Source organism: Anopheles merus, unplaced genomic scaffold (assembly GCF_017562075.2).
Source record: "Anopheles merus strain MAF unplaced genomic scaffold, AmerM5.1 LNR4000213, whole genome shotgun sequence".
In the NCBI taxonomy this organism is placed as follows: domain Eukaryota; kingdom Metazoa; phylum Arthropoda; class Insecta; order Diptera; family Culicidae; genus Anopheles; species Anopheles merus.
In genome coordinates this window covers 36,733-63,415 of record NW_024427793.1, presented here as the reverse complement: position 1 = coordinate 63,415, position 26,683 = coordinate 36,733, and the positions used below count along the sequence as shown (strand labels likewise).

Sequence of the window (26,683 nt, the reverse complement as noted above, 5' to 3'; positions counted from 1 at the left end):
TTCGCCCTTCTTATGCAAGCCATCCCTACTGGAGAGGTGAGTTGGTGTGTTGCAAAAGGCAGCCCATTTCGTCAGCTTATCAACAAAAAAACAACTTTGTTACAACAATTTGAACACTAAACGTTTATTCATGTTATATTACGCAGGCTGACAAGTGTAAGATGGTTCAACCGTCCCAGTCAACCAGAGTACGGGAAAAAGAACCACTTTGCCGTTGATGCCCGGGAAGCGGGAACTGGTGCAGTGACGTGCAAAATTGTTTCTCACTCTGAGGCGCGAGTTAGTATAGCTTGCGTTAAGAAATGAAGGAAAAACGAACACAAATAGCAATGTTTACGACCTTCACATCCATTGCTTTCTGTCGACAGTGACGTGGACATTGATATTATCGAGAAAGACGGGTTCTTCGATATTTTCTATGTGCTCAAGGACCCCGGAGACTACGATCTGGATATCAAGTTTGGCGGTCAAAACATCCCGAACGGAACGTTCACAATCAAGGTATATTAACCCATTCTTTATTTACTCTATTCCTTTTTCTCATATCCCTGCGTCTTTTGTTCAAGGCATCTGCCGTAGTCACAACGTTTAAAGTTGCTAGTCACATTGTTTTGAAACGTGACTAACTGGATTAGAATGAGTGATTTGATGTTTATTTTTGAGTGATGTTCAGTCGTGTGATTGTTATGTTATTGTTCGATCTGGTTTTTCATCTCTCAAGCAGGGTGAAATCAATATGCAACAATCAATAATGCAATTGATGCTGCTTTTGAGATCTGTATTGTTTAGGTGAGAGGATCGTCTATCTGACATTATTACCTCACAGCAACCGTTCACGTGTGGTTTTGATATCATTTTTGCGTGGTGGTTTATGAAACAGAAAAGTGTGCAGAGTGTGCAGGATAAGGGAATCATACTGTTTTTTATGATATGCTCATGAACAACCTTTGTTGTGGAGCTTTACTCGCGGCTCGATATGACTTAGTACTCTTGTGTGTTGAAGGTATCCAATCAAAAACAAGCGTATGGCGATCATATGCATTTAACATCATGTATAACAAACAATATATATATATATATATATATATATATATCTTCCGGATTAATGGAACCTATTAATACACAAAAATACGATAACTCGTTCGGCTGTTTGTTACATTGTGAAACAAGCGGGGTAATAAATAAACAAAATTCAAAAACTAAACTTAAGCGAGACACATGATGCAACACTTACACACTTTTGCTTCTTGTTGACAGAGTTTTGTGCTACAGAACGTCTACACTTGTTCAAAACTGAACTGGAAAGAAATCATTCATTACGGCATAATGCCTTGCTTTTGCTTGCCAATGCCACCGCTGCCATTTAACGAGTTGCATGCAGCGTTTTGGAACGCTATTCAAATTGACTTCTAACCAAAAACGAATTTCCTTTTTCCAACAAAACGAATTGACTTCTAAACAAAAGCGAATTGACAAAACAAACCTTCCATTCGTGAGGTAGTAACCCATGTGCAAATGAAACATCACCATTTCCTAGCTATTTAACATTCCATCTCACATGAGACGAAACGAATCATCTGTAGTTCTGAGCGAATCTTCTTCCCTTTCGTAAAATTTCGCTTTCCCTCCACACAACACTGCCACTGCGATTACCAACGCCATGTGACACTCGTTTTCGTCAAGCATCACACGCTACTCACCGTTCATCCCTTTTCCCCGATCCTTTGCGTCGCAATACTAACAATTTGTCCCACCGTTGGCTGGCCCTTCCTCGGCTCGGTCGGTCGGTGATTCGCGTGCGTCAAGAAGAAATATCTTCTGAATGGAAATAAATCATGAAATGTATATTTTTTATACATACACACCTCCACATCATCATCATGCGCCACCCACTCTCGAGCACTCTGCTCCGTTGCACGGGAAGCACCAGTTTGGTGTGCCATTCTTCTACAATTCGCTCTGCTCCATCCACATCAGCATGTTAGCATGATTCCCTAAATACGGAGGGTCAAAAATAGCATTCTCTCGCGTTGGAAATTTTGCCCATCTCTTGCAACCTGTAAGCAGCCGACATGTCGTGCCGTGGTAGATGACCGACAAGTGGCAAGTGTCTCTTTTCATTCATGGTGCTTCTGCTTGGGAGCGAAAGATTATCAGGCATGTGAATAGTTGTAAATGAATATTTTCTATTCTAATGCCACTGTACGCACCATTCAAATGTGTATTTCTTCTTCAAGAAGCACACACAGCTATCTCACACTTATTCATACAATAGATAATGCCAAACGCTGAACTGGCAACGTGATTGTTTTTGTTTGTTTATTTACTCTTCTGTCCAAAACCGTGTGAGAGTTGCAATTTATTCAGCCTGTCCAACCAAACGGAAAAGTTCAACTTAAATCCATCTAAATGGTTTCTCTCTCATGTTAAAAATGATCTGATACACCCTCACACCCGCACATACACACACACAATCCCGCATTATGAAGTGGCGATCAACAGTTCACCATCCTTTACTGGCTGATTGGTTCACACTCGAACGCACGCACCTTTGCACGAACGCTTTTCTGTTTCATAAATGACTTCGAACTCTCCCTGCTCAACCACGCGTGTGCCATTATGTGCTGCCCTAAACGCTGCCCAAATGAAGCTGCACAGAATATAATGTTTTGGCTAATCATGTACGAATGCTGCAACGCTAACCGCTAAGCATTCTCTAGTTGCAAGCGGCTTAAGCAAACATGCGCCGCCGTGTTATTCTAGAAAGAAACATGATCAGCGCCGATCGTTTTGATTTGATCTTCTGTGTTTACTTGTGCAAGTTGTTTGCATCCCTTCGGGTAAGCGTCACGGGCAGGTAGGTGTTTCTCTTTTATGATGAGAAAATTTATTGGAAGCTAAAGTCATCCTAATCATTCATCCTTATATAGGTCCAACCTAAAAAAAAAAACAAAAGCACTTCAATGATAGTAGATTACAAATTAGTGTTACTACTATTAGTCGAATTTTAGTTAAAAAAAAAACGACAATCGTAATTAAATCGGCCATACTACCCAGCCTCAACGAAAATCACTTAATTGCTCGTTCAAAGTGCTTTAAACTAGGTCAGAACGTTATAATGTAACCAATTCGTGCGTAAAGAAAAAATGAGCTGATATTGATGTGAGAGCTGTCAGTACAAAAACCGTAAATCTTTAAGGCATTATTTTAATGCATTCATTGGACCTGCTGTCGACGAAACGACAGGCTCTTAAAGTGAACAATTAACCTGACAATATGGGTTTACCAGGGGTCTTCCTTTGCGGTGAAAGGACCCTCGCATGTTGTACCAACATAATTTGAGGCAAAAGTTAATGATTACTTCCCAGATGGTCAGGTGGAGGTGGTGCCTCTCGTTTGGTGCATACGGTGAGAGCGATCGTAACGCCACGCTGTGTACATTCACGCAAATATTGCGACAATTAGTGCAGAGTGCCTGTTTGTCGGTGGCGTGCTGCCACCAGACGGAACGAAAATGCGCCACTATACTTCGCCTCGCGTAATAATGTGCTGGCTGGGCGTACACTTCCTAGAGAGGATGTACGCAAAATAGTATATGGAACGCTTTCAGTTAAGATGTCGGTGTGTCAAAAGCAACAGTTCTTGAGCATCATTCGTAGTGGTTAGATGTTTTATAGATACACGCTTACCACTCGCCTTCTCTAAGGGTAGAAATTTGTTGCCAGCTCTAATCTCCCATTTTGCCCACATCAGTTTGCCCACACCGGCCAAGATATCTGAACGATAATGTTAAACGTTCTGTTCAAGCTATAGACAAGCACTTACAGTTTAACAATTTAGTACGCCTCTTCGGCTTTGTTTGATTGTTTGATCACTACATTTCTATGTCATTTTTCTATGTTTGAATGTGAACGCTGAATTTGTAGTTATAGTCATTTTATTTATTTTTTTTTATCATTATTTTTTTTTGCGTGAATTCAATTGAGTTTGATTATTTGATCACAACATTTATATGCCATTTTTATGTGTTTGAATGTGAGCGATGAATTTGTGGTTATAGTTTTTACTGTTTATTTATTTATTGTATATTTAGCTATTTATTTATAAAAAACTGTATTCTCATAAATTTTGATATACAAAAACATCTACAAAACGTGTAGCTAATACCATAAATAGGAAAATGTGGACATCCTAAGCCAAAAAAGTAAATGGCAAATTCTCATTACTTATCATTTCTCTCGTTATATATAGCAAGCAATAAAAGCGGGAGACATTTTTTTTTGCACGAATATATTATATCTAAATATACCAAAAGTAACCCGTTATGCGAGCCAACCTCGCATAAGAGATACAAAAACTGCATTTTATATAAATTTTTAAATAAATTTTTAAAACAATCAACGATGTTGTAATGAAAAGAAAGTAGAAAAAAAAAAATCTCCTAGAGAAAAGTTTTGTTTATATGTGACACTCGCTCAAAGATAGAAATTTTAATGTGACGAACAAGTCACTGGAACGTATTTGATTTAAGTGAAGTTACACACAACAAATTAGATTGTGGGAGCTATGACGGCAGTTAAATTCCGGATACGATGTGTTCTTTCTTGGGGCATATAAGTTATCCATGAAAGCAACTCAAGAGAATCAATGTGGGATCGGAGTCAATGATCAGATTCAGCAGAATGGAAATGAAAGTTCTATCGGCAAAAGCCCAACAAGAATCATGATCCATTACGATCGAGCAATGGAAGATGTAGTAGTATTTCTACTATCCTCTTGAAGTTTCCTGATTACCACAAAACACATAAACTAATTTTCTTTCATATGCTGCCAACTGTTTTCCCACGCTTTGAAACATCGTAAAATAGCACTGGAAACAGAAAAAATATTTTGTATCCTCCCTTCCACACAAAAAAAAACCTTGCGCCTCCATCGACAAATGCAACCGTTACGGTCGACAAAATCAACAATTGTTTTGATTTTTTACTGTATGCGCACAAAGCCTGACAAAACAATGTTGAATTGTGAATGCAGAGATCGTTCTATAGTTGCTACTCGATCATGCACAAAACACATACGTGTTTATTTTAGCAGTGGCAAAAGCAGTGGAATTGCATCATTTGCATCAACCTACGTATTATCGCAGTTTCACCGTCGTGTTCGGCCCGTACTATGTTTTTTGTATAAAATGTGTTGCCTAATGCATTGATAAGCACCAAAAAGTACGCTTTTATAATGGTTCATACAGTTGTTGAACAAAATCATGCATTGCTGCTTGCTCATACAAATTCACTCTTTGGAAAAATTAGAGTTTATCGTAAAAGACTTCATGGTATTAGTTCCTTTCGCGCTTCCCTTGAATATTCAGCTCAAGGTCTCGCATACCAGCAACATCGTTTTGCACATTTTGATTTGATTTTGTGTTTCCCCTACAATCTTACAATTGGATGACCTAGTAATGTAGGCGAATAACCACGCACAAACCACATATCCCACAGATACCAATTGCAATCAAACGGTTTTCCCGAGTGTCTGCTCAAAGTGATGCCGTCGGCCAACACTATGCTAGAGTATTGCCAGTGAGATCTTTCAACTAAGTGCCTTAGATGTACGGCAAAAAATACAGCTCGATATCCATCTTAATGAATTTGTGTCACCATAAAGCAGACTCCTACACACTTACACAGCCACACAGTATACATGTCCACTATCCCGTGACGATCTCCAATTGCCTGATCGGTACGGGGCACGCGCTCTCCGGCGGTGGTAGACATATGTCTCGTATGCGGGGGTTTTATACGATGAGCGTTAAGTAAGGGTTGTGGTAGTACGCGCAGGGAAAACGCGTGGAAAAGGTGTCCCTCTGCTGAGCCGGTACCCGAAAGAATCCGAACCATCCGAAGTGCACCAAACGCGAACGATCGTGTGCGTCGGGCTTCGGGCGAGGTGTTTATTTTTCCACCCTCCGAATGGTCACGATCGCTGCGACCGGTCGGGGCAACTATTTCGACCGCATGTATATTTCCCCGCCAGCGGCAGCCCGAAAAGAGATTTTGCCTTGGCCCATCGAACTCCCACCCGCTCCCTCAGCCCCTCCTGCCAAACAATAGCGATCTACATCGTCCAGCAGAGGAGAGCGGCTTGTTGTTGTTGGCGAAGATACGCCGCTGCGATCAAGAGCTAAAACATCGCCCGCACTTCTGTTTGGACGTTTCAGAGGAAAGTCACACAACCAGTTTGTGGTTAGCAAAGTAGTAGCGCGTTAGTTCTTATCGTTAATTACAACGTGTTTGTGCTCTGTGTCTGTGTGTATTGAAGTACATTGGTGTGCTCTAAGAAGTCGCGGTACGTGCGAAAATAATCCCAGATATTAGGTGAAAGGTGAATAGTTTTCCCAATCAGGTGACCGTGCGATTCAAACAGACCTTAGCCTTACGTGGTGCATTTAGCTTTTTTAATCAGAGGATTTATTGTACGTTACATAAACATTCAAAACGTAATATTTGTCCAAACCTTTGCTTCATTTTAATGGCGTCATGGTGTATTTTTTTGTTTTGCAAAAGCGATAAAATATTTCAACATATTACGACCTGCCCAGCCGAGCGGGAAGATACTTGTACGATGACTAAAAACAACATTCCTTCTGGTTTGCATCGTGTTTGCACGCAGCCAAAAGTCCACCGAATAAATACATAGCAGCTGTTGTTAGTCTCTCGACTCTGGTGACCGGTTTGTGCTACCTAAGCGTGGCCGACCCTTCCAGCAAGTGAGTGGAGTGAACGTGAACATCACCACGGTCCAATTTAGCCGGTCGCGGTCACGTTAAGAGTCCTCTGGCTTAAGATGGCGATGAAAAACGAACCGTTGCGAATGGACATTTCTTTTCCGCTCAAACGAGCCGAATGGATTGAAGTATTTTCAGGGACCGTAAAACCGCACTGTTCTTACGAATGTTTACGCCTTGACATGTCAAGAAACTTGTAGCAGTAGGTAGGGAGCAGCAGGGCAAGCGGTATTTTGGGTTCGAATGGAATTCCAGATTATTTCAAACCATGACGAATCATTGAATCGTTTGTCTTTCATGATGTAAACGCAATTGTATAATATTAGTTTTTTTAAATCATTTTTGCACGAAAGGAATGTAGTAGTGTAAAATTTCTCAAGTTAAACATTGATAAAAGCAGAAAAAATATGTACGATATTCTTCGTACTTTTATTCTCCTCGCTATGCGTTATACGATGATAGAAAAAAATATAAGACTACCTTGACTTTGAACGTAATTTGAATGTTTAAGAAGGTGGATAGCCGATATGTGATATGACTTTGAACGTAGTTTTCGTAATCACCGCAGAACGTAGTCATAAATAATTGTTGCAGGTTAGATATTTCCTTATTTTTTCTTGATAATACCGCTTATATCTCAACACGGTTTAGCAACATTCAAGCAGGTTCAAATCTCCATACGGATTCAGCTTTATATACACACTCTAGACATGTGCCACATGCTGGAAACTAGGCACTAAGCTGAACTAGGTGCAACCTATGAAATCTGAAGAATCTAATAATTAAATGACTTTTTCCTGTAATATCAAGAACAAGAAATAAAAGACGTATGTAATGGTCTGCTAGACTTACGTATCAGATCGATATGCCACAGCATTGCTTCCAAACTATAACAAAATTCATATGTTTCAATCTACCCTTTATCTTGATACTTCTTCATGCTTATCCTTTACGTTTATTTAACGTGGCCAATATGCTGCGCCAAGGATAATGCCCTGAAAGCGAAATCTTCAACAGTCGATTAGACTCACAAATCCACAATGAGGAATGACTGAAAAAGTTGTCGGCAATTTGTTCTGCGCTTTCACCACCGTTACAATGTTCTCTGCCGCCTCTGCAGTCTTCGTCAATACAAACCCAAACCCACCGGTGTATTACGAAACGATGCAGCATGTCTAATCCGGCTCTACGAATAATTAATCGCAAGTCGGCACGGTATGCTTGCTTAATTGCTTGTGTTTCGCTTTGCAGCATTCCCTGGGCGCCCCGCTTTACCAATTGTCCCATTCTTTGCCTGTCAACCGTCGAACGGCGTAAATGAGCTATCGCTGAACCGGTGCCATTTTGTTGCTCATTCTGTTGCCCGCTGCAAGTCCGGCCGATGAAAAAAAGATTGCTGAATGAAAATAAGAACACTCATGCTGCCGGTGTGTTGCTGCTTTTGCTGCTAGACTATCGACGGTAGCGCACAGTGTATCTTTACGGGTATACTAATATATTCTACGGTAGAGCGCAGCTGCAGGGAATTGTGATCGGACCGTCAGCGTTGATTATATCCTCACGCCACGCTCACATACAGGTGGCACCATTTGTTGCGGCCAGCACATTTTGCGCATTTTGCCTGGGTGTCAATGGGCGAAGAAAATTCTGGCATGCCGATCATATGTCCTTGCAAACTGTTCGCGAGCTCGTGAGGGTATCTCAAGCATGATGTTTACGGAATGATAACTGGCTGCTGGTTGATTGAATACGCTTGGACTTTGTTGTTTAGATGGTTCGTCGTTTTCATTAATTCATATTTTCGGCAGCAGCGCCAACCGACGAAGTTCGCTTGTATTGTGTCTTAATTGTAGTTTTATTTCTGGTTCCAACAATATTGAAGCTGATATTTTGACTGGTTCTAACACCACAAGAAAAACCATCCATCTTTACGGATTTCGTTGCATTACGAAACTTAAGCAGAAACAAAATATCTTCCCTTAAACTAATATCAAGTAACGCAGTTTCATCGAGGAAAAATAACTATCTGCGTCTTGTGAAACCGACCCTGCTACATTCAAAATGACTCTTTCCTCACCTCGCATCGCTTCGTGTGGAGGCGTTTGGAAGCAAATGACATTAATTTTATATGCCACAGCAGCGTGTGCCTTGCGCCAGTTCGTTAGTGCCGGCTGTAAGGGGTCATGCGTGAAAAGATTTAGAATCCGACTCTTGACACGACGTCGACGTCCGAATACAAACTTGTTTTGCCGGAGAAAAAAAGAACTTTGAGCTAAATATATAGAATACGTTCCATTCTCGCATCGTAAGAATGAATATAATGATCATTTCGAGACCGTAAAGCGGTTTCGCTTGTCAAACGAATCAGAGGAAAGTTTCACGAGTGTTTATCAACTTGCTGATTGATGTGAGTAGGTGCATTAGACTTAAAAAATGTGGCGTCAACAGCGCATACTGTCACTTGAAATCAAGAATATCCAATCGTGATTTGTGTTCACGGGCTATTACTTTTACTTGCTTCCTGCTTCTTATTGAAAACAAAGCTTTCTTTATGTGGAAATCATTTTCATTTTGTAGCAAAAGCAGAATAGATAAAGGACGAACATGAGATGAAACGATGTATGTATTGGTCGTCTGGTACAGAAGCCTCAACGCAATTATTGTTCCTTTGTTATTCATTGCTGTTTTTATTAGAGCAATCTCCAGGGTTTTGATTTAAGATAAGTAAAATAGTCCGCGATGAACTCTAATCCCACGGTCATGGAAATAGCTGTGTGACCTTGACCTAGTTCTATTCAGGACAGCATGGACAGGTGTCATAGATCAAGAAGTGCCAAAGTTTTACGAAACGCCACCAAAATGGAGCCAATTAAATTAATTGCTTTGTTCGTACAGCTTCCAAGCCAGAGCCTCTCACTGCATATCATTAGTGACGCACAATTTAATCCCTGCAACCGCAAATGTGCAGCGTTTCCAAATGCACTGCAGCTTGCCTACCTTTAGGCGCTTTTCTCTAGTACGAGCACTACCAGCAGCTTCTCATTTGCAACATTCCGCTTTCCATAGCTTTCTACTTGTTGTTTGTGTGTAAGACAGCAATGCCGCAAAGCGTGGGTGAGCTCCGTCTTTTAATCTTTTTTGATGAGAAAAATTCGTTGCCCGTTATTCATCGTTTCCAAGGGTTCTTAAATTAGCCCAGCGGCCCGAGCTAACAGGCAAGCGATCGGGGACATCTGTGCAGGTCCGTAACAAGCTGGTAACGTGCGCGAGCATAGCGACTAGCGTCGTGCACTTTTCTCCATCGCACAACGACGTGGAGCGGAGAATGTCCCGCGAACCGAATGACCCCGGTGTGACACCTGTCTCCGATACGTCTTATTAATATGTGCCGAGTATGCGCGCCCGGCAGCCGAACGCGTCTGTACGGGCACGCAAACAGGCGACACAGCACCCGCAGCATTGCCTTTGAAATCGCTTTTCGTTGTTAATCGTGCTGTTCAACAGCGCGTTATTTCAAAGCTAATCCATCCGAACCGGACCGGGTGGGGTGACAGGTTTTTAGAGACACCCAACCGGCGGGGAGGGATAATCCAACGGAAACGGGAGGACTCCGTTGTGGGCGACGTGCCAAAGCGCTCCGTGCTGAGTTCACCGGGGCTCGCGTGTCTGCACACGTCTAATGTCGGTGCGCTTCGACGATGCAGTGGTTGTGGAACTAGCGTACTAAAATATAGAACGACAGATGCTATGCATTCCCCTGGACCGTGTCCCTTTTTTATAACTGGGAACTATGCCAATGCGCAGTGAGACACATGAGACACTGAGCGAGAATGGGTCTCTTCCCGTTCAACGCAATTCTTGCTGTATTGTCATTTCCGTTTCTTTGCTTCATTTGCAGGCTGTTGACAACGTAGAGGAGGAGCAGGTGACCCAAAGTGCTACCAGCTCCAGCAAGACTACTTCATCGGCTATCTCCGAAAACCATAGCTATCAGCACCAGGAGTCCTACATCGAGCAGGTCTCTTCGGTGTCCAAATCTAAACAGTACATTCAGCAAACCGCTAGTGAAGAATTCCTTGTAAGTTCGGAGCATCGGTGTACGCCTTACCGTTCGATCGCTAATTGTGTGTCTTGGCCTTTCGACAGGTCCGCGAACGTCTCGTCAACGGCAAACACGACAGCGTTTCAACGCTCAACAGTGTGCAGCAGTTGTCCGCATCTACCACCACCACTTCCAACAGCAGCGCAACAAACGGTAACGGAACAACCGAGCACGATAACCACTTGAACGGGACAACACAGTCGTCGAGCCGCTTCCACGTCTTCAAACTCGACCGCCTAAACACTCCCCAGACCGGTGGCACAGTAACAGGTAGGTGATAATGGAGCTGCTCTCAAACGCGGAAGATAATCGTTCACCTCATATTACCTCTCGTGCCGGTTGTACAATGAAGCTAACGATCCATTGGCTCGTTTGTCACCTATTACGATTTCATCGATGGCTGCCCATCAGCGGCAGTTATTTACAATCCTGTCAATACAAGCTATGAGACAAGTTAACGCCACGTCAATCAAAGCACGACGCTTTGGTTTCGTTTCCATGATGGCGGTAGCATGTCATCCTTCGGACGGTCGGGTGACACATTGTAAACCGCCACTTAATGATGCTGCGATACACGCTTGGCACACACACCATTCCTGTCGATCATTCATCTAACTGCCCGAAACCGGGAAGTGGAACAGTACCCCGAGCACGAATGTTGTAGTGCATGGGCGCTGTATGCGCACTGTCTCGCGTAACGTGCGATCAACCGAGCACAGATGGTGCCGATCAAGCGAGCACGTGCCTCGGGTCGCCTACTAAGACGGTGTGACACGATCCAACCACCGGACGGAAAGCGACCATCTTGCGCACATTGAGTAACGATGGGAATTTAAGGAATGTAAATGGTTTCCTTCGTTAAGCACGGACGAGTGAAACAGCAGTCACCCACTCTCCCTAGAGTGGGAGGGTTAGATTGGATGCTTACTTCTCTCGGTTGTGATGAGTTAGCGAAAGATTTATGCAGTCTTTGATTGACGTGTGCGAGGGTGGTTCCAATGTTCAACGGTATCTCTAACTTTAATTGCTTTGTTTTACCGTATCAGATGATCCCGAGATGCGATTCATTTCTTACTAATTGCACGAATGCAACGAATGTGATTTTAATTGTGTTGTGGTATTTTACCCATTACGTGCCATGTGCGCTATGTTTTGTACAAGCTTAAGCTCCCGATACACTGTACACGCTATAGGAGTGAGATACCTTCTGCTCTCGTTCGTTATTTATCGTATCATGCGAGCTGAAACAACGCGTCTCAATAAACAACGAAGCCTGCCAACATACTAATGGAAACACTCATCAAAATCCATGTGGTGTAGCCAACGTGTGGCGCGTTCCGGTAGAAACCGCTCCGGAAACAAACATGTCACATTCCATTACTCAGACCATCCGGGTCCAACGGCTGCGGATTGGGGACGAACGAAAAAAATGTCCACCCACGACGCTGCGCATCTTTATGATTGTTCGCTTCTTTACGTAAACAACACGAGCAAAGGAACATCAATTCGCATAACTGTCGCCATTTGTCGTTGCACCCGTTGCTGGTGGTTTGGTTGGACCGACCAACACTTGGTCGGGTCTTGTGGAGTGGATTATGTACGCCGACGGATCAGGAACCGGTTGAACAGTCATCTTTGGCGCTACGGTACTATCGTTGCGGTGGGGAGGATCAAAAGATCCACAACGGCTACCGATCCGCTAGGCGTACAATTTTGAATTTTTCGTTTATTTTCTCCCTCTTTCTCCGTCTCTCTCCCTCCCTCTCTCTCTCTCTCCCTTTATCTCTCACTCTCTCTCTCTTTATTCTCTCTCTCTCTCTCTCGCAATGACATTAGCTACTATTGGATCGCTTACGTAATGGCACGTCGTTTCTCTTACCTTTTTTTATCGTGTCCTGGCCAGATCAAGCCAAAGCGGAAGAACACACAAAATAATCCCTTGCCTTGTTCTGTTGGAATTGCAGTGGCCTATGCGAACACTGGTCTAGTAGACGCGGTTCACGCGCAAGGTTGCCACCGGACACAGATGGCGCGTCTGCTCATATATTTAACAACGGTCGGTGGATCGTTCGTTGCCCACATAATACGGCCGATAAAGATGATTTCTGTCTTCGCGCTACACATCCGCTCCAGCGCATTTTTGGCTTGTTTTCGTTCGCCGATTATTTATCTAACTGGCCAACTGGCAACACGTTCCGGTCATCATGCTACATCAAAGATTTTAATCTAGAATTAAAAAGAAAAGTCGGAGATTCGGAAAATTATACCGTGGTAACCGTATAGCGGCTAGCCTAGACGCAGGGTTTGGGATGGATTCTTTTATCGTGCCAGTTGGATCACCGTTTCCGTTCGGTTCTGACTTGCCATTGATGCGGCAGAATGCTTGCCTATTTGCCCTCGATCTCGGTCGCAAAAAAAGATAAAGCGCGCACACACGGGTGTTCGATGGCGTTGCGCTGGGAGGTTAGGCAAACATTCATCCTGGTGATCTGGCCAACGGCTGAAAGTTATTTTAAACGCGTTCGGGCCGTACACTTGCATGGCTGACTGCAGAAGATGATCTTGCGTATGCCGTATCATTTATCACGTCTACCTTTATCACAAAAGCCACAGTCCACGCAAAATGATTGACGCAGTTAAACAGTTGAATGCTTGACGAACAAAATGTAGCTAGTACAAGCAATATTAGGTTAACATTATATTTGCTTTAAACACATTTACGTGGTAAATGTACACGTAAAGCCGGTTGAGGTTTGTAGTTTCCAAAAACTGCACCTTGAATCGCGCTCAGTGTGTTCGAATTCCTTTTCCACTAATGCCGGTATGTCAGCCAAAATAAGGTCTTTCGTCTGTTTTCCTCCCTAAGAAACACGAACCTCCTCCTTCCGTAACAAGTCCCGCTACATCCAAGGATGAGCGAATATAACGAATGAAAGTATCATTCAATCGGCAACTCATCAGGAATCTGTTGCAACATCTTCTGAAGGCGACACCAGCCGTTCTACCATCAGACGGAAAAGGATTGACACGAACGAGCAGGAGGCAACCCCATAGACCAGGCAACGGAAGCGTGAATCGGGGATTTATCACGAGTTGGGGACAAACCGTCGCACGGAACGGTCGAGATCACCTCGATGCCGGCGGCGATCGGTGATATAAATATCCGCTCCGGATACAGTCCAGCAACGTTTCGGTGGACGTTACGTTGCCCCGGGGGCTATAAAAGTTTTCGTCTGCAGCTGCCGCGAAAAGAGTTAGTACTGCTTTCTGCTCTGGTCGGCACCCGCAAACGACGCGCGCTGGTCGCTGGTGCTCAGCATATCAACGCGGCATCGTCACTTGGGCCGCTTTGGGCACAATACACTCCTTCCCCACCCCAACACCCACCCACTTCCTTTCTCGCCCACGACGAAGCTAGCGACAACGCCGAGGAACGTTGATGTTGCGCCGGGCATTTCTCGACTCGCACAAATTATGACACGCACTGATGGTAGATGATGGAAGATCGTAGATGATACCTGCCACGGATGAGGTAAAATATATGTGGAAATGGCTTCTTTCGGTAGCTGATAGATTTGCCTCCTTGTGGGAGCAACTGAATGCTGTGGCGAGACAGTGTATTTTGTAGCCGTTTTCAAACTTTAAGCTGCATTTCAACTTTTACTTACATGCTTTGCCACGATCGCCATCGCCGGGGTTTTGTTGAATCGATTGACGTAAAAGACACATTTAAATCATGCTCAAATGTCTCATTCATCACGAGTGGGACAGATTTGTTTTGTGTTGAAAACCGCCCATATTTTGCTGGTGTCTCTTCCAATCCCTGCTGCAACGCGACCAAAATAACGGCTATGATAACCACCGAGCTGTCTTGTCATCCGAAAAACAAACCCCATTAAATCAACACATTTTATTATTACTCGCATGAGTGGCACGAGTGAAGCAGCCAGCTGTAGCAAAACCAAACTCCGACAGATCATTCTTTTTGCCGAGCGGACTATTATATCACGATGTGGAATAATCCGACGAGAATGGTATGTGCTTGTGTGATAAATAACAACCAGTAATGATCACCGGTTGCGTAAGCAGTGATCACGCTAAACTACACGCTTACACTCGAACGCATCCCATCGAAACGGAAAACGTTTGACGAAAATAATCGCAATCCTGCAGCAGTGGTACAGGTTGACCTTGCAAAACTTCCACACCACTATAACACGGCAACATGGACACACGGAGGATCAACCATACGAGATCCTTTTAACTATCATCGCTCTATGGACAGCTACATCGCGCGCTGTTTAGCGTTAATGGAGACGCCTGGCTACTGTCAACGTTGTTGATGATTCCGTCCGTAGCTTTCGCTCAGTCTGTCACCAACGATGGATACAGTGATGCATCGTGGCAGCTGTGAAGGTCACCGGTTTGGTAATAAATCATTGCAGGTGGTGCTGTATGCTTCGAAACAGGTTAGGGCCTCCGCCGTGCACTATTTAGAAGTTTTAGTTTAACCTGATGAAACCATGTGTTGGATGATTTTGGTACCTTTTTGTTTTTAACGTTCATTAGCATCGGGATTGAAATAAAAGATGTATTTTTTTATAATTTTTTACCTTACTTTCAATTAGTGCTATACATTCAGACTTCACAATTGTACTGTGAAGCATGTACTAAATCCAAAAGAGAGTACGCACTCTACAGACGGTTGCTGGGCGGACATTTGGAAATGACGAAGAAACATGTTACCCAAAAAATCTATTCGGAAATTGTGATCGAAACATGATTGCAATTAAATTATGCATAAACTAAGCATCAAGCATCAGTGATTGATCGCAAGAACTATGCTTAAGAGCTCCATGGCAAACATCAACGAATTAGTGCTGTTTCTTTCTAGTAAAACTAACTCCCCGATCGTAATAGAATGCATGTAAACCAAGCCCCAGTCCGATTGAAATTTTGTACTTGTAAAACAACGGAAATTTCATATTTATGACAAAGAGCAAATTACTCAGCAGGTAGCTGTACCAGAAGGGGAGAACTGGGATCAGGTAGAATAGAAAGGACATTCAACGTTCCTAACACATTGATATTATTATGAGGGCCTTCTCCACGATGCAACCTATTTATGTTCATCCATCAAGTAGGACACTGGTAATGCTATCTTGCCCTTTCCGCAAGTAACTGTTTTAATATAATGCATCTATTCGAAAACGCCTTCGCACAATCACAAAAAACACCTTTACTTACACTCGATGCAAAGTGTATTCCTTCCTTTAGCGAAACGCTCCCCATCAGCATTCTACCGGTTTAAGAAGAGTTTAAAAAAATACCGTGCAAAATACGCTATGAAATACAATCCAATTTTAGCTGAGCTTACGTCACGTCTACAAATTGCTCAAAATCATTCATTGCAACCCGATGCACTGTTGATAAAGATGTTACTTTAACGAATTACTACTGCTCACTCTGCATACAAAAAGTGGTGCCACCCCACGCGACGGAAGCAAACGCTCATCCTTCCCCAGATCACTATCGGGTAGGCAGGGTTTTGCTATCCCTTCCTACCTTCCTAACGCGATTGCATTTATTATCGCAACGGACGGGATCCAAGCCGAATGACGTTCACCACCACCGAATGACGCGTGGTGTGGTGGAAGTTGCCACCGATCGCCACGCACGGGCAAACGGAAAATGTTAATTAAATCACCAGCAAATAGTATTTTAATTAAAGCTACTAATTTGTGTCGAGCGCCGCCGATGCAGCAGCATCCAAATGGGTTTTTTTTTTTCTTGTTTTTTTGTCTATTTGCTGGAATCGCCATGGCTGTCGCCATCGTCATTTGCATTTATTTATGCCACTCCGGTGCGAAACAAAATACCACCACACCATAATGTGCATATGGCTGAAGAGGAATACAAAATGGATGCGATGCGGCAATTTTGGAGAAACGGGCTGTGCTGAAACGGCTGACAAACGGGATGCGTCTTATTTTAAACTCACGTACCATTTGCTTTAATTTTCAACATATTTGTGAGAAATAATTAACCTACTGAGCAAGTAAAATTGCTGCAAGCCATATTTGTGTCTCTTTTTTATGTTCTTCCCGAATGTTTAAATCTCATGCGTGTCCCATGCCTGCTGCATACGGCAACAATATGTCCCTGATACATATACCTAGTCCGTGTTTGTGTTAGTGGCACATTTTTCCACGGCAACTTCCCCCCTTTTACCACTCGCATTCTTTCGGAAGTTCGCTCCCTCCCACCTCCCCCAAAATGGCCACCGCCAGCCCTGCCCTGTTCGGACAGAATGATTGAGCAGCATAGGCATGAACGACTCGAACGCCCAACAGCAGCAAGAGAGTCCGAATGAGGTGGGGGAGGCGAATGTGTCTCCATACACTGTGGCAAACGGAGGATTGCGCAGTTGTCACCCGTTTCATCGGCTCCAAAAATATACTGTCAACCACCGGCGTGTCGTGGCGTTCGCGGCACGATGGCACGATCTTGCGGCCGACTGACGGAACCTGCTCGTTTTACCTGCTGCCTACATGCTTCCTGCGAAGAGACGGTGAATGTCGACAGTGCCGGGCGTTGTGAGCGGTCAATATGTGAACGAATAGCCGGAGCAGCTACACAGTGTGAAGCTGCCGTCACACACACCTAACACTCTTTGGTCGGGGCGATCCGTACACACACGTCTTGTTATAAAAATGCATAAATTTATGATACACCAGCGCTCCCGCTACTACCGACGGCACAGCAAATCCCCGACCGTCGTCCCGATCGTAGGGAAATGTAAAGTGGCGAAATAAAAATTTCCTGCCATAAGTTTACCTCCATCCCGCAGAATGCCGATTGCACGGATCGTGTTGGTTGGTAGGCAAAGAAGTGTGATGGGTAGAGAAGGTGAGACATGGCACACGCAATACAGGCGCCAACGAACGTTTCTTGTTTTTTTTCTGCCTCATTTCTGGCTCGCTGAACATCTTGAAGGTGTGAGAAGCGAATGTGAAATATCTCGGCGGAAATGTACCCTTCATGGTTTGATACCCGATTAACGATATGCCTAAATCGAGGTGACTTGACAAATGTTGTACACGTGCCACCGGACACGTGGTAAAATATAAGTGAATCACCCTCAAATGCCATTGCAACGCTCGCAACCAACAGCTAAAAGAAGTGTGCCGCATCTTCATCCAATGTTACTACAAGTTGCTGCCGCACACGTTGACCATTACCAAAATCGTCCATTCCCAGCCGGAGTCTCATGCTTGGCGGCGGTTTCCGATCGATGGCGTCATAAACATGGGTACTGCACAGCCCGGAAGAAACTTCCAATTTATTCCGGTGTTTGAAATAGATACCATCATCACCATCATCATCATCATCAGACGGAAGCCGTTGTCACATACACTTAAACCTTCATCCAAATCGCCTCCGTTCCGTGCCATTGCTGCATGGAAAACAGTTTGCAGTGCGCGGAGAGCTCGAAAACCCCGGTTGTTTGGTGACAAACTTGGCCCGACCCGCCAACGGCGCCGTCCCAATTTCGGACGGATCTTGTTGCCTTTTTTTTGCCTCGTTCCGCCGGAAACACCGAAAAATCCGCTCTAAAACAGCTACCTAATAGCATGGACGAACATTGCTGGCCGCACAGGAAACGACTTTGCAGCTGTGAGTGTGCGTTACCGTCACTGCGGACACACAGTTATGGAAAATGGTGATATTTTGTGTGTTAGTTGTATCGGCTCTTCACCACACCGATTCAACGATCATTCGACCTCCTTCCCCACATGATGATCTTCCAACGCCAGTATAGAAACGATAATTTTTGTCTATATCTCACCTCTCCTCTTCCCTCTCTTTCTTCATCTCCTTCCTCTCTCTCTCTCTCTCTCTCTCTCTCTCTCTCTCTCTCTCTCTCTCTCTCTCACACACACACACACACACACACACACACACACTCCCTATTGCACAGCACTATGCTGTGTAGCTATCCCGTTTTTCTTCTGCTTCGTTGCTCCATGATTCATTTTCCTTCGCTTTCTGTCACACTGCGTATTTTCCATGTGTTTGTGTGTGTGTGTGTGTGTGTGGTAGGAGAGAATTTACACACTTTTCTTTTTGGCGGGGACACTCGGAACGGATTTGCTTCTTCTTTTTTTCACGATTGGCTCACCCGCGGTAAGGGGAAAGATTCAAGCGCCTTTGCTTGTTGCTTTAAAATGTGAGGAAAATGGGGAGAATTTGGAGAAAAAAATGAGCAAATCATAGCCGATTGCGCTCACCAAAATACCAAAACCAAAGCGAGCGCACGCAACGAGCATGAACAAGGCGGGTTGTGGGGTTGCTGGTGGCCAACGTTTCGGGTCCGGTTCGGTGCGCGCGCTCTCCACACTGGAAGCTGCGAAGACCTCTATCGGTCGGTCGGGCTGGCTGTGCTATGCCAATGCTTCAGAATCGCGTGTCCGGCCGCCCGTTTATCAGTTGACGTTCAGTATTCAGCTCAGTAGCACGCTTACGGCGGAAGGCTCAGGTTGATTTGACTTTTTTTTATTCAACTGGTGCGGCGAATGCTACACACTCCATATCCGACGACCGTCGATCGATCCGTATTTAGTAACGATCCCGCGCCTCAGCCACCAGCATTTAAGCTTGAGTGAGTGTGTGTGTGTGTGTGTGTGTGTGTTTGAGGTCATGTGAATGTGTGTCGGTGTGGGTGGGTGTGTGTGCGCATCCTTGGTAATTGGGAAAGGAAAGCTTAAAGGAATAGCATTGCAAGTGTGAGAACCTCGATCGATTGTGCATTTCTCAACGTGTTTGGGTGTGAATGTGATCATATAAGAGAAAACATAACTCCAGATGCAGATACAACTGCGAGTGATCGATGCATGTGAAAACAAAATGATCGGAAGTGCCGTTAAAAAATGCTGGTGATTGAGGGTTTTCAATTGTTGCGGTTTAAGTCCATTGCGATCCAAAAATCGATCATTTGTTATTCCTGTGTCGCAAGGACCTTGCCAAAGGATATCAGTGGTCAGGGTTTTTTTACGTTGCGATGACTCATCACAGGTGGACCGCATCCCTGCCGTTGGATGCGCAGAGCAAGTGTTAATAGTGCCCCGACTCCGTGCCCTTCCAGCGCTTTCCGTTCTTTCCTTGGTCGTCCACCAAAGCTGCCCGATCATGCTGCCCAGGATACTGTGCCGCCGTGTGGTTGCAGCTGTTCGTTTTAATTACGCTGCAGCACTGTCCGAGTTACATAATTTCGAGCCAAATATGGATCACTGCCCGATGCTACCATGCGTTGGAATTAGGTTTGCGACAATTTGCGAAAGCTTTTGTACAGCTTGCTCAGCCCGTTCCATGATACCCGCTAGTGTCTCTGAACTTAGATTGTAGCGGTAGCGTAAAGACGTGTAGAAGTGGAAGAAAAAAGGGCCACCACGCACGCCATTTTTACCACCCGTCTTTCAAAAGATATTTTAAGAACGTTGTGCATCATTTGTTTGTCCATTTGAAATTTCGCATTCAATTCGGTTCGGGTCTCGATGATTCAGAGTCGTAATAAATTCGACAGCTGCTCCCGCACTCCACATGAAATCGCTGCTCCCCTACACCCTTCCACCTACAACACGCACACACACACACACACACTCACACACATACACACACTCACATTCACGCACATACATCTTCTCATACACATACACACAAACTCCTAGGGGTCGATGCGAAGGTGCTCCACGTGACAGCATCCTGGACGCATTCTGGCGGTTCTGGTGGCGCGTAATAAACGTACTTTGAACGAACTTTGTTTGTTTCCCCAATTCCACCCCCCCCCCCACGCCCCTACCCCTCTTCCCAACGACCAAATGCTTCCCCAACGCAATTTCCTGTGCTAATCGTAGCGGAAAGTGGAAAATGAACGTATCCTTTTTACTAGCCTGACGAGTGTGTACGCGTAAAGTCGTCTAGGTTCGGTGAGCGCGCGGTCCGACGAATCGGCGAACGAAGTATCTACTAAGCAGCACCTCCCGCCACGAGGGGATAACGAGTGTCCTTTCCATCGTCCGATCCGATTCTTAACCCTCGCCACCCTCCCTACCCTTAGTCAGCTCTTTCGCCCCGACCGCCTCGACCGTCCCGATAGCGATCAAACCCGCGAGCAATCATGTGGAGTGACGACGAGGAGCAGGGCACTGAACCGGTTGAGGCGACATGGGAAGAGCACAGTCAGTTCTATCGAAGCTTTTCGCGCTTCATGTCCGTGTCCGAGCACGATCGGCGCGAGATGGTGCGGGTGTTCTTCATCGAGCAGGACGTGCCGGTGTTGGAATCCTCGGATATCGACTTCATCCCGACCAACATGCTGAGCGGATTCTTTCTCCACACGCATAAAGGTAATGGCAGCAGCAGCAGCAGTAGTTGGGCTGACAACAAAGTTGTGTTCGGACCGCCGACTAGCGTTTGCGTAGAGTGCGTTGAATTTCGCTTGCCTCACATTTCAGCCGATCGTACAACCGATCGACAGGCGGCATCGCCTGACAATAGTTCTTACAAAATCACAACGCTCTAATGCATGTTGAAATTTAAAGACAGGGGAAATGTCAAAAATCAAGTTCTACTAACTCTTTGCAATCTCAACAACGAGCATGATCGTACGACGACCAAGTGGGTGGTGCTAATCGTAACACACGCACCACTTCGAAACAAACACCCTTTTAGTGCGCGGGAAATTTATTACGATTACGGCGCACCCGACGGGAATCCCTCTCGATCGACGATTAAATTTCACTCGAGCAATAAAACACATTCTACAACGATTCATTCACCGTCGATGGAGCATACGATCTCTTCCCACAAACCACTTGGCCAGTTGGCCAACAGTGGCAAGCTGCTCGGGTGCAGCAATTTGTAGTGTGCCACGAGCACGCGCGCTCACGAGCTCCCCCTCCTCAAAATATGTTTTAAAAAACCCCGTTCGTTCACAAGAAGGTAGCAAATGTCAGCAGTTGGCGCGAGCACTTGTGCCAGAGGACTCGCTGGTACAAGCGTCGCGTGCCGTGGGATTTTAAGCGACTTGTTGATTGCCCACTGCGAACACACTCGAAACTAATCCATCCGAACCACTCTCGTGGTGCCGACCGTGTTCAGTTCGGACAGATATTGGAACGATGAAGCTAACGAAAGTGGCTTTAAGGCCTCTTTATCGTTTTTGATCATTTTTTCAGCACTTCACGTGAGCGCCAGACTTGTGGTCTCACTAATCGTCTCGCGTTTCCGACGGGCGAACGAAAACGAAGGGATCCAAGGCATGACGGGTGTCGGAAGAATCGCACACACATTAGGTACTAAAATAAACAACACTTGCTCTCGGCGTGTTAACACCTGAGGGCTTGGGTGGTTTTTTAATGAGGAGGTCAGAAATGCGTAAAAAATACAACGCACCAGGGATTCCAATGTGCTTTGTGTGATCTAGTGGGACGGAAAACTATTATGGAAAAATGAAATCCATATTTTAAATGTTTGTGCGAGAAACTCTTAAACATAGCCAATATTTCAGCAAAATTCACCTTCGATATGATACAACGTCATACAGTCACCTTATATTTCATGTTTAGCTCTGTTAACCGCTCGGCATTCACAATTATAATTTATGTGCAGCTTACAGACACACACACACACACACTTAAATAAACCGTACAAGATCACACCACAGCGCTTCACACGGTTTGCCCCATCGCGCCAACTAAATGATCGAAACGCACATACACACTCACACCAATGAAATGGCCTACTGCGTGACCTTTCGAACATTTGAAATAATAAATTTTACTTTCCCTCCATCAGGGATTCTGATAGATATGACCTCCAAATATCTATTTTCACTTACTCCAACACGTGAGTTTGTGCTTTTTTCCGATAAATTCAAAACACTGTGCTGAGGGGATGTGTTTAAAGATAAATGTACATAAGCGGACACCTTTTTATTAAATAAATTTTAAATAGATAGAATTTGAAAAGCGTGCGCCTGGTACTTTGTACAATTACGCTTTGTGTAGGTGAAGTGATCAGTAAAGATGGATAATGTATTCCTGATTTAAACGTTTTCATACGCTGAATGAAATTGTAAAATGTATTGTAAAATTGTTGCTTTCAAAACAATATAACAAAAATTAAATATACTTACCGCGCTCGAAAACCGAAACCGATTTCCACATGTAGTAAAACAATCTTGAAATATTCCTCATTCTTCTTCTGCGCGGAATCCGATCAAACCGATACTGTTTTTTCCCCCCAATCGAACCTAAACAAGCCAATAAAACCTCATCGGAAGCGCAAACTAGCGTAAACAACGGGCGTGTTTACTCGGTTCGCTTCATCTTTATACAATCGGCTTATGATTGCTGGCGGAGCAGCCAGCCGGAGGAAGTAACAAACAGGTGGAATGCTCTGCCTCTAAGTAGAATGTACATAAACGCTTGCCTCTGCGCCCACACCGATCCTCGGAGTCGATGCCGACAGGGGCGGGAAATGGTTAAAGTGAATAAACATTCGAACTGTTTTTACACAAGCTCTCGCACAAAGTTATGCTGTCGCATGATCGCCTACAAAAGCAACAGTGTGTAGCATTAGCGTTTCGTTCACACACACGTTTCGTTCCGATCGCAGACTGTCCCGAAGCTGTGTTGTTTTCGGTCCATCATTTGGCTCAGCAGTTCATTGTAAAAAGCTACCACCACCCACGCAGAACACGTATTACCAGTGTCGCTAACAACCGATTCTTTCGATTGTTTGCCCCGAAATGAGTAACGACACGACATGCGACTACACGACGCACGGGTCTCATCGTTTCCGGGTGTGGAATGGGAAAAAGAAAACGGGGCCAAACTGAAAAATCTTCCCCCGACCCTGCGCGCGCGTCACACGTCGGTCCTGCAACGATGGGCAACCAATCTTCTACAAATAAACAAACACCCATGCTGGCAACCAAAACAATGCTGGCAAGTGTGTACTGCCGTTGGGTTGGGTGGGTGGGTTGTGTATATGTGCATGTGTGTGTGTGCAAACGAATTCACGCTGGATAGGACTTGTGTGGTAGAATCAATCCTCCAAATTCCCTAACGCTGATGGAGAATCAAAAATGCTCGGTGACGATGGGGCGTTATGCGTTGTCTTTCACTTTTTGACTCGCTAATGCAATGCGATGAGAATATCGGATCGAGCAAATGGAGCAAACGATTTTCTAAAAAAACACAAAAATAAACTATGATGGTGCGAGATCACCAGCATGATGCCATGTGTGGTGAGGTTGTGTGAGTGTCTTTTTATTTCATTTAGTCACCCATCGCTAGTTCTCTGGAGGACGAACCGGGACCCCACGGCTGGTGCAAAACGTACGAAGGCCAGTCCAATTTTGTCGCTCGAAACGGCACGCTTAGAGTGAAACCAACTCTCAAAAGCGGAACCAGTATCGGTGTGTATCACGCACAACCTCTGCGGGCCCAGATGATGGGTGCCTAGTTGCTAGCGATGGGGGGGGGGGAGCGCAGGGTCCAACATTTCTACGGATCCATCCAAATAAATTGTGCCAAAAAAACAACAGGTGTACCCAATATGTATCCCAATGTTCAGTGCTGAACCCCACCCCTTAGGGCGATTGAGAGGGGGAGAGGGGGGTCCGAAAGTCAAAGAACGGCCGAGAAAGCACACGGTTTTTTGATTGCATGCATGGGAACGACGAACCGAACCGAACCGAGAAGCGCGCTGAGCATGACGTCGTCAGCTCAGCTCAGCGCGACTAAGCGCGCAGGAATTTTTATAAAAATATCCCTGGAATGGATCACACTTTTTTCAACATTCATTATGATCTGTGATGGCTAGCGATGATGATGATGATGATAATGATGACGATGAGGAAGAAGAAGGCATGAAAAAGACTTAGTAGTGGATTTAGCACCGAAGAGACGATCAGTCGAAACTATGTGTAACACATGGTTGCGGACGGTTGTGTAACGTGTTGTTGTTGTTGTTTTTTTTTTCCTTAAGCCCTCCCCAAACCCAAATGGGTGGTGATTGTGGCGACATCCTTTTGATACGTGTAGGATGATAAATGTTCCCCTCCGGTAGCGCGCGAGAGATCGTCAGCTCTACCCCGAACGGTGGTGCGTGTTGTTTTTCTTTTAATTGGAATTTAACATTCCTTCTGTGTTTCCTTGTCGTCGCTTGGCACTACAAATCAGAAGCATATTTTTGGACTCTTTTCGGCTTGTTCAACATTGTTTCTGTCGATGAAATGTGTAGCACTTTGTTTGAATAAAGAAATGCGTATTGTTTGACATATCTATTAGATGAACAGTAGATTCAACAATCTTTCGCTTTCGTCCAGTTAATTTTGCAGTTATCCACGACAATTTCGTAATACCTCGATCATTGCTTCTACAAACTATAGAATAGAATAGTTACAGTCATACATGATGGTGTAACTACAATGTATACAAATATGACTTTTGAGGTTTATTTTGGCTCTGTTATATCCTATTATACCCTTCAGACTTATTTAAATTCGTTTGGTGGTATTACATTTAAAAGAATTAAAAAAGGCATTATTGTTACAGAAATTAATGAAAAAATGTGCCATTTTATTCTAATTTATTGTATTCTTACTAATTATCTTTCTTAAGTCTGTATAATTTAGTTCAGCGATCGGCAAAGTATGGCTTATTCGTTCATATATTTCATAGAACTTTCACGTTTGCTCTTGGTTTAACAATTTGGCTCTTAAGGTGAAGCTCTGCGGCCATTTTTGTAGAATTTGGCTCTTTAGGTCGCAAGTTGTATCTTGGCCTTCAAGATGAGATTGTAAATGTTGAACATTGCTTGGAAAATTCATTATTCTGTTCTAGTTAATATTGGTATTGGTATTTTTTCAACGGACTTGTCTAATTGAACTTAAATTCTTATATCAAACATTTCAAATTAGTATTAGTTCGCCAGATTAATCCATGCCAAATGAAATGTTGTCTCTAAATTTCGCAATGCGAAAGTGATAATGGTGAAAGGAGCTGAACTTTTTAAACATTGAGCAATACGACCTTTTTGGACCATTCCTGGTGAATACAAAAATCGTCTTATTTTAAATCGCAAATAAATATAAGTCTCTTTTCTTAATGCCTCCGTTACCATATGCGTTACCATCTCGGCATCATCTCAATGACGTATATATGTTGACGTTTCGCCTAGGATTTGTAGATATCAGTACTCCTCCTCTCCATGAGTACCGATGAAACTAAATGGCTTTGGAAGCGACGTTGTTTTATAATCATTCAGACAGATCTTTTATGTCTTTATAAATTCCAACGATACCTTTGAAGCGTTATTATTATTGTTAAATAGAGCAACAATTGCAATCTCTTGGGCACCTGTTAATCAACATACTTATCCTTTCCTTCTGTCATCCTCAGCCGAAGTCAAGATGCCGAGCGGAGAAGTCGATAAGCCGGTGATCGATGACAACCACGACGGTACCGTCTCGATCCGCTATGAACCGAAGGAGGAAGGCATCCACGAGCTCGCGGTCAAGTACAATGGCGAGCACGTGCAGGGCTCCCCGTTCAAATTCCACGTCGACTCAATCTCCTCCGGGTACGTGACGGCGTACGGGCCCGGTCTGGTGCATGGCGTCACCGGTGAGCCAGCGCAGTTCATCATCTCCACCAAGGGTGCCGGCGCTGGTGGCCTGCAAATGGCCGTCGAAGGTCCTAGCAAAGCCGACGTGAGTATTTTCGACC

At 44.4% G+C, this 26,683-nt stretch overlaps 1 protein-coding gene across 7 annotated transcripts in view; it reads left to right on the top strand.

Annotated features, from left to right (window-relative positions):
• The first annotated feature begins 372 nt into the window (after positions 1-372).
• The window catches only part of LOC121601871 (filamin-A-like), a 29,892-nt gene continuing 3,581 nt past the window's right edge, over positions 373-26,683 (top strand). Inside the window, exons 1-4 of one of the 7 annotated variants that reach the window (XM_041930680.1) lie at positions 373-501; positions 10,683-10,862; positions 10,931-11,156; positions 26,357-26,667. In XM_041930680.1, coding sequence (XP_041786614.1) covers positions 26,368-26,667 — 300 coding nt within the window. In that variant the 5' untranslated portion in view covers positions 373-501; positions 10,683-10,862; positions 10,931-11,156; positions 26,357-26,367. The other 6 variants (XM_041930674.1, XM_041930673.1, XM_041930678.1 and 3 more) reach the window with 6 other exon arrangements.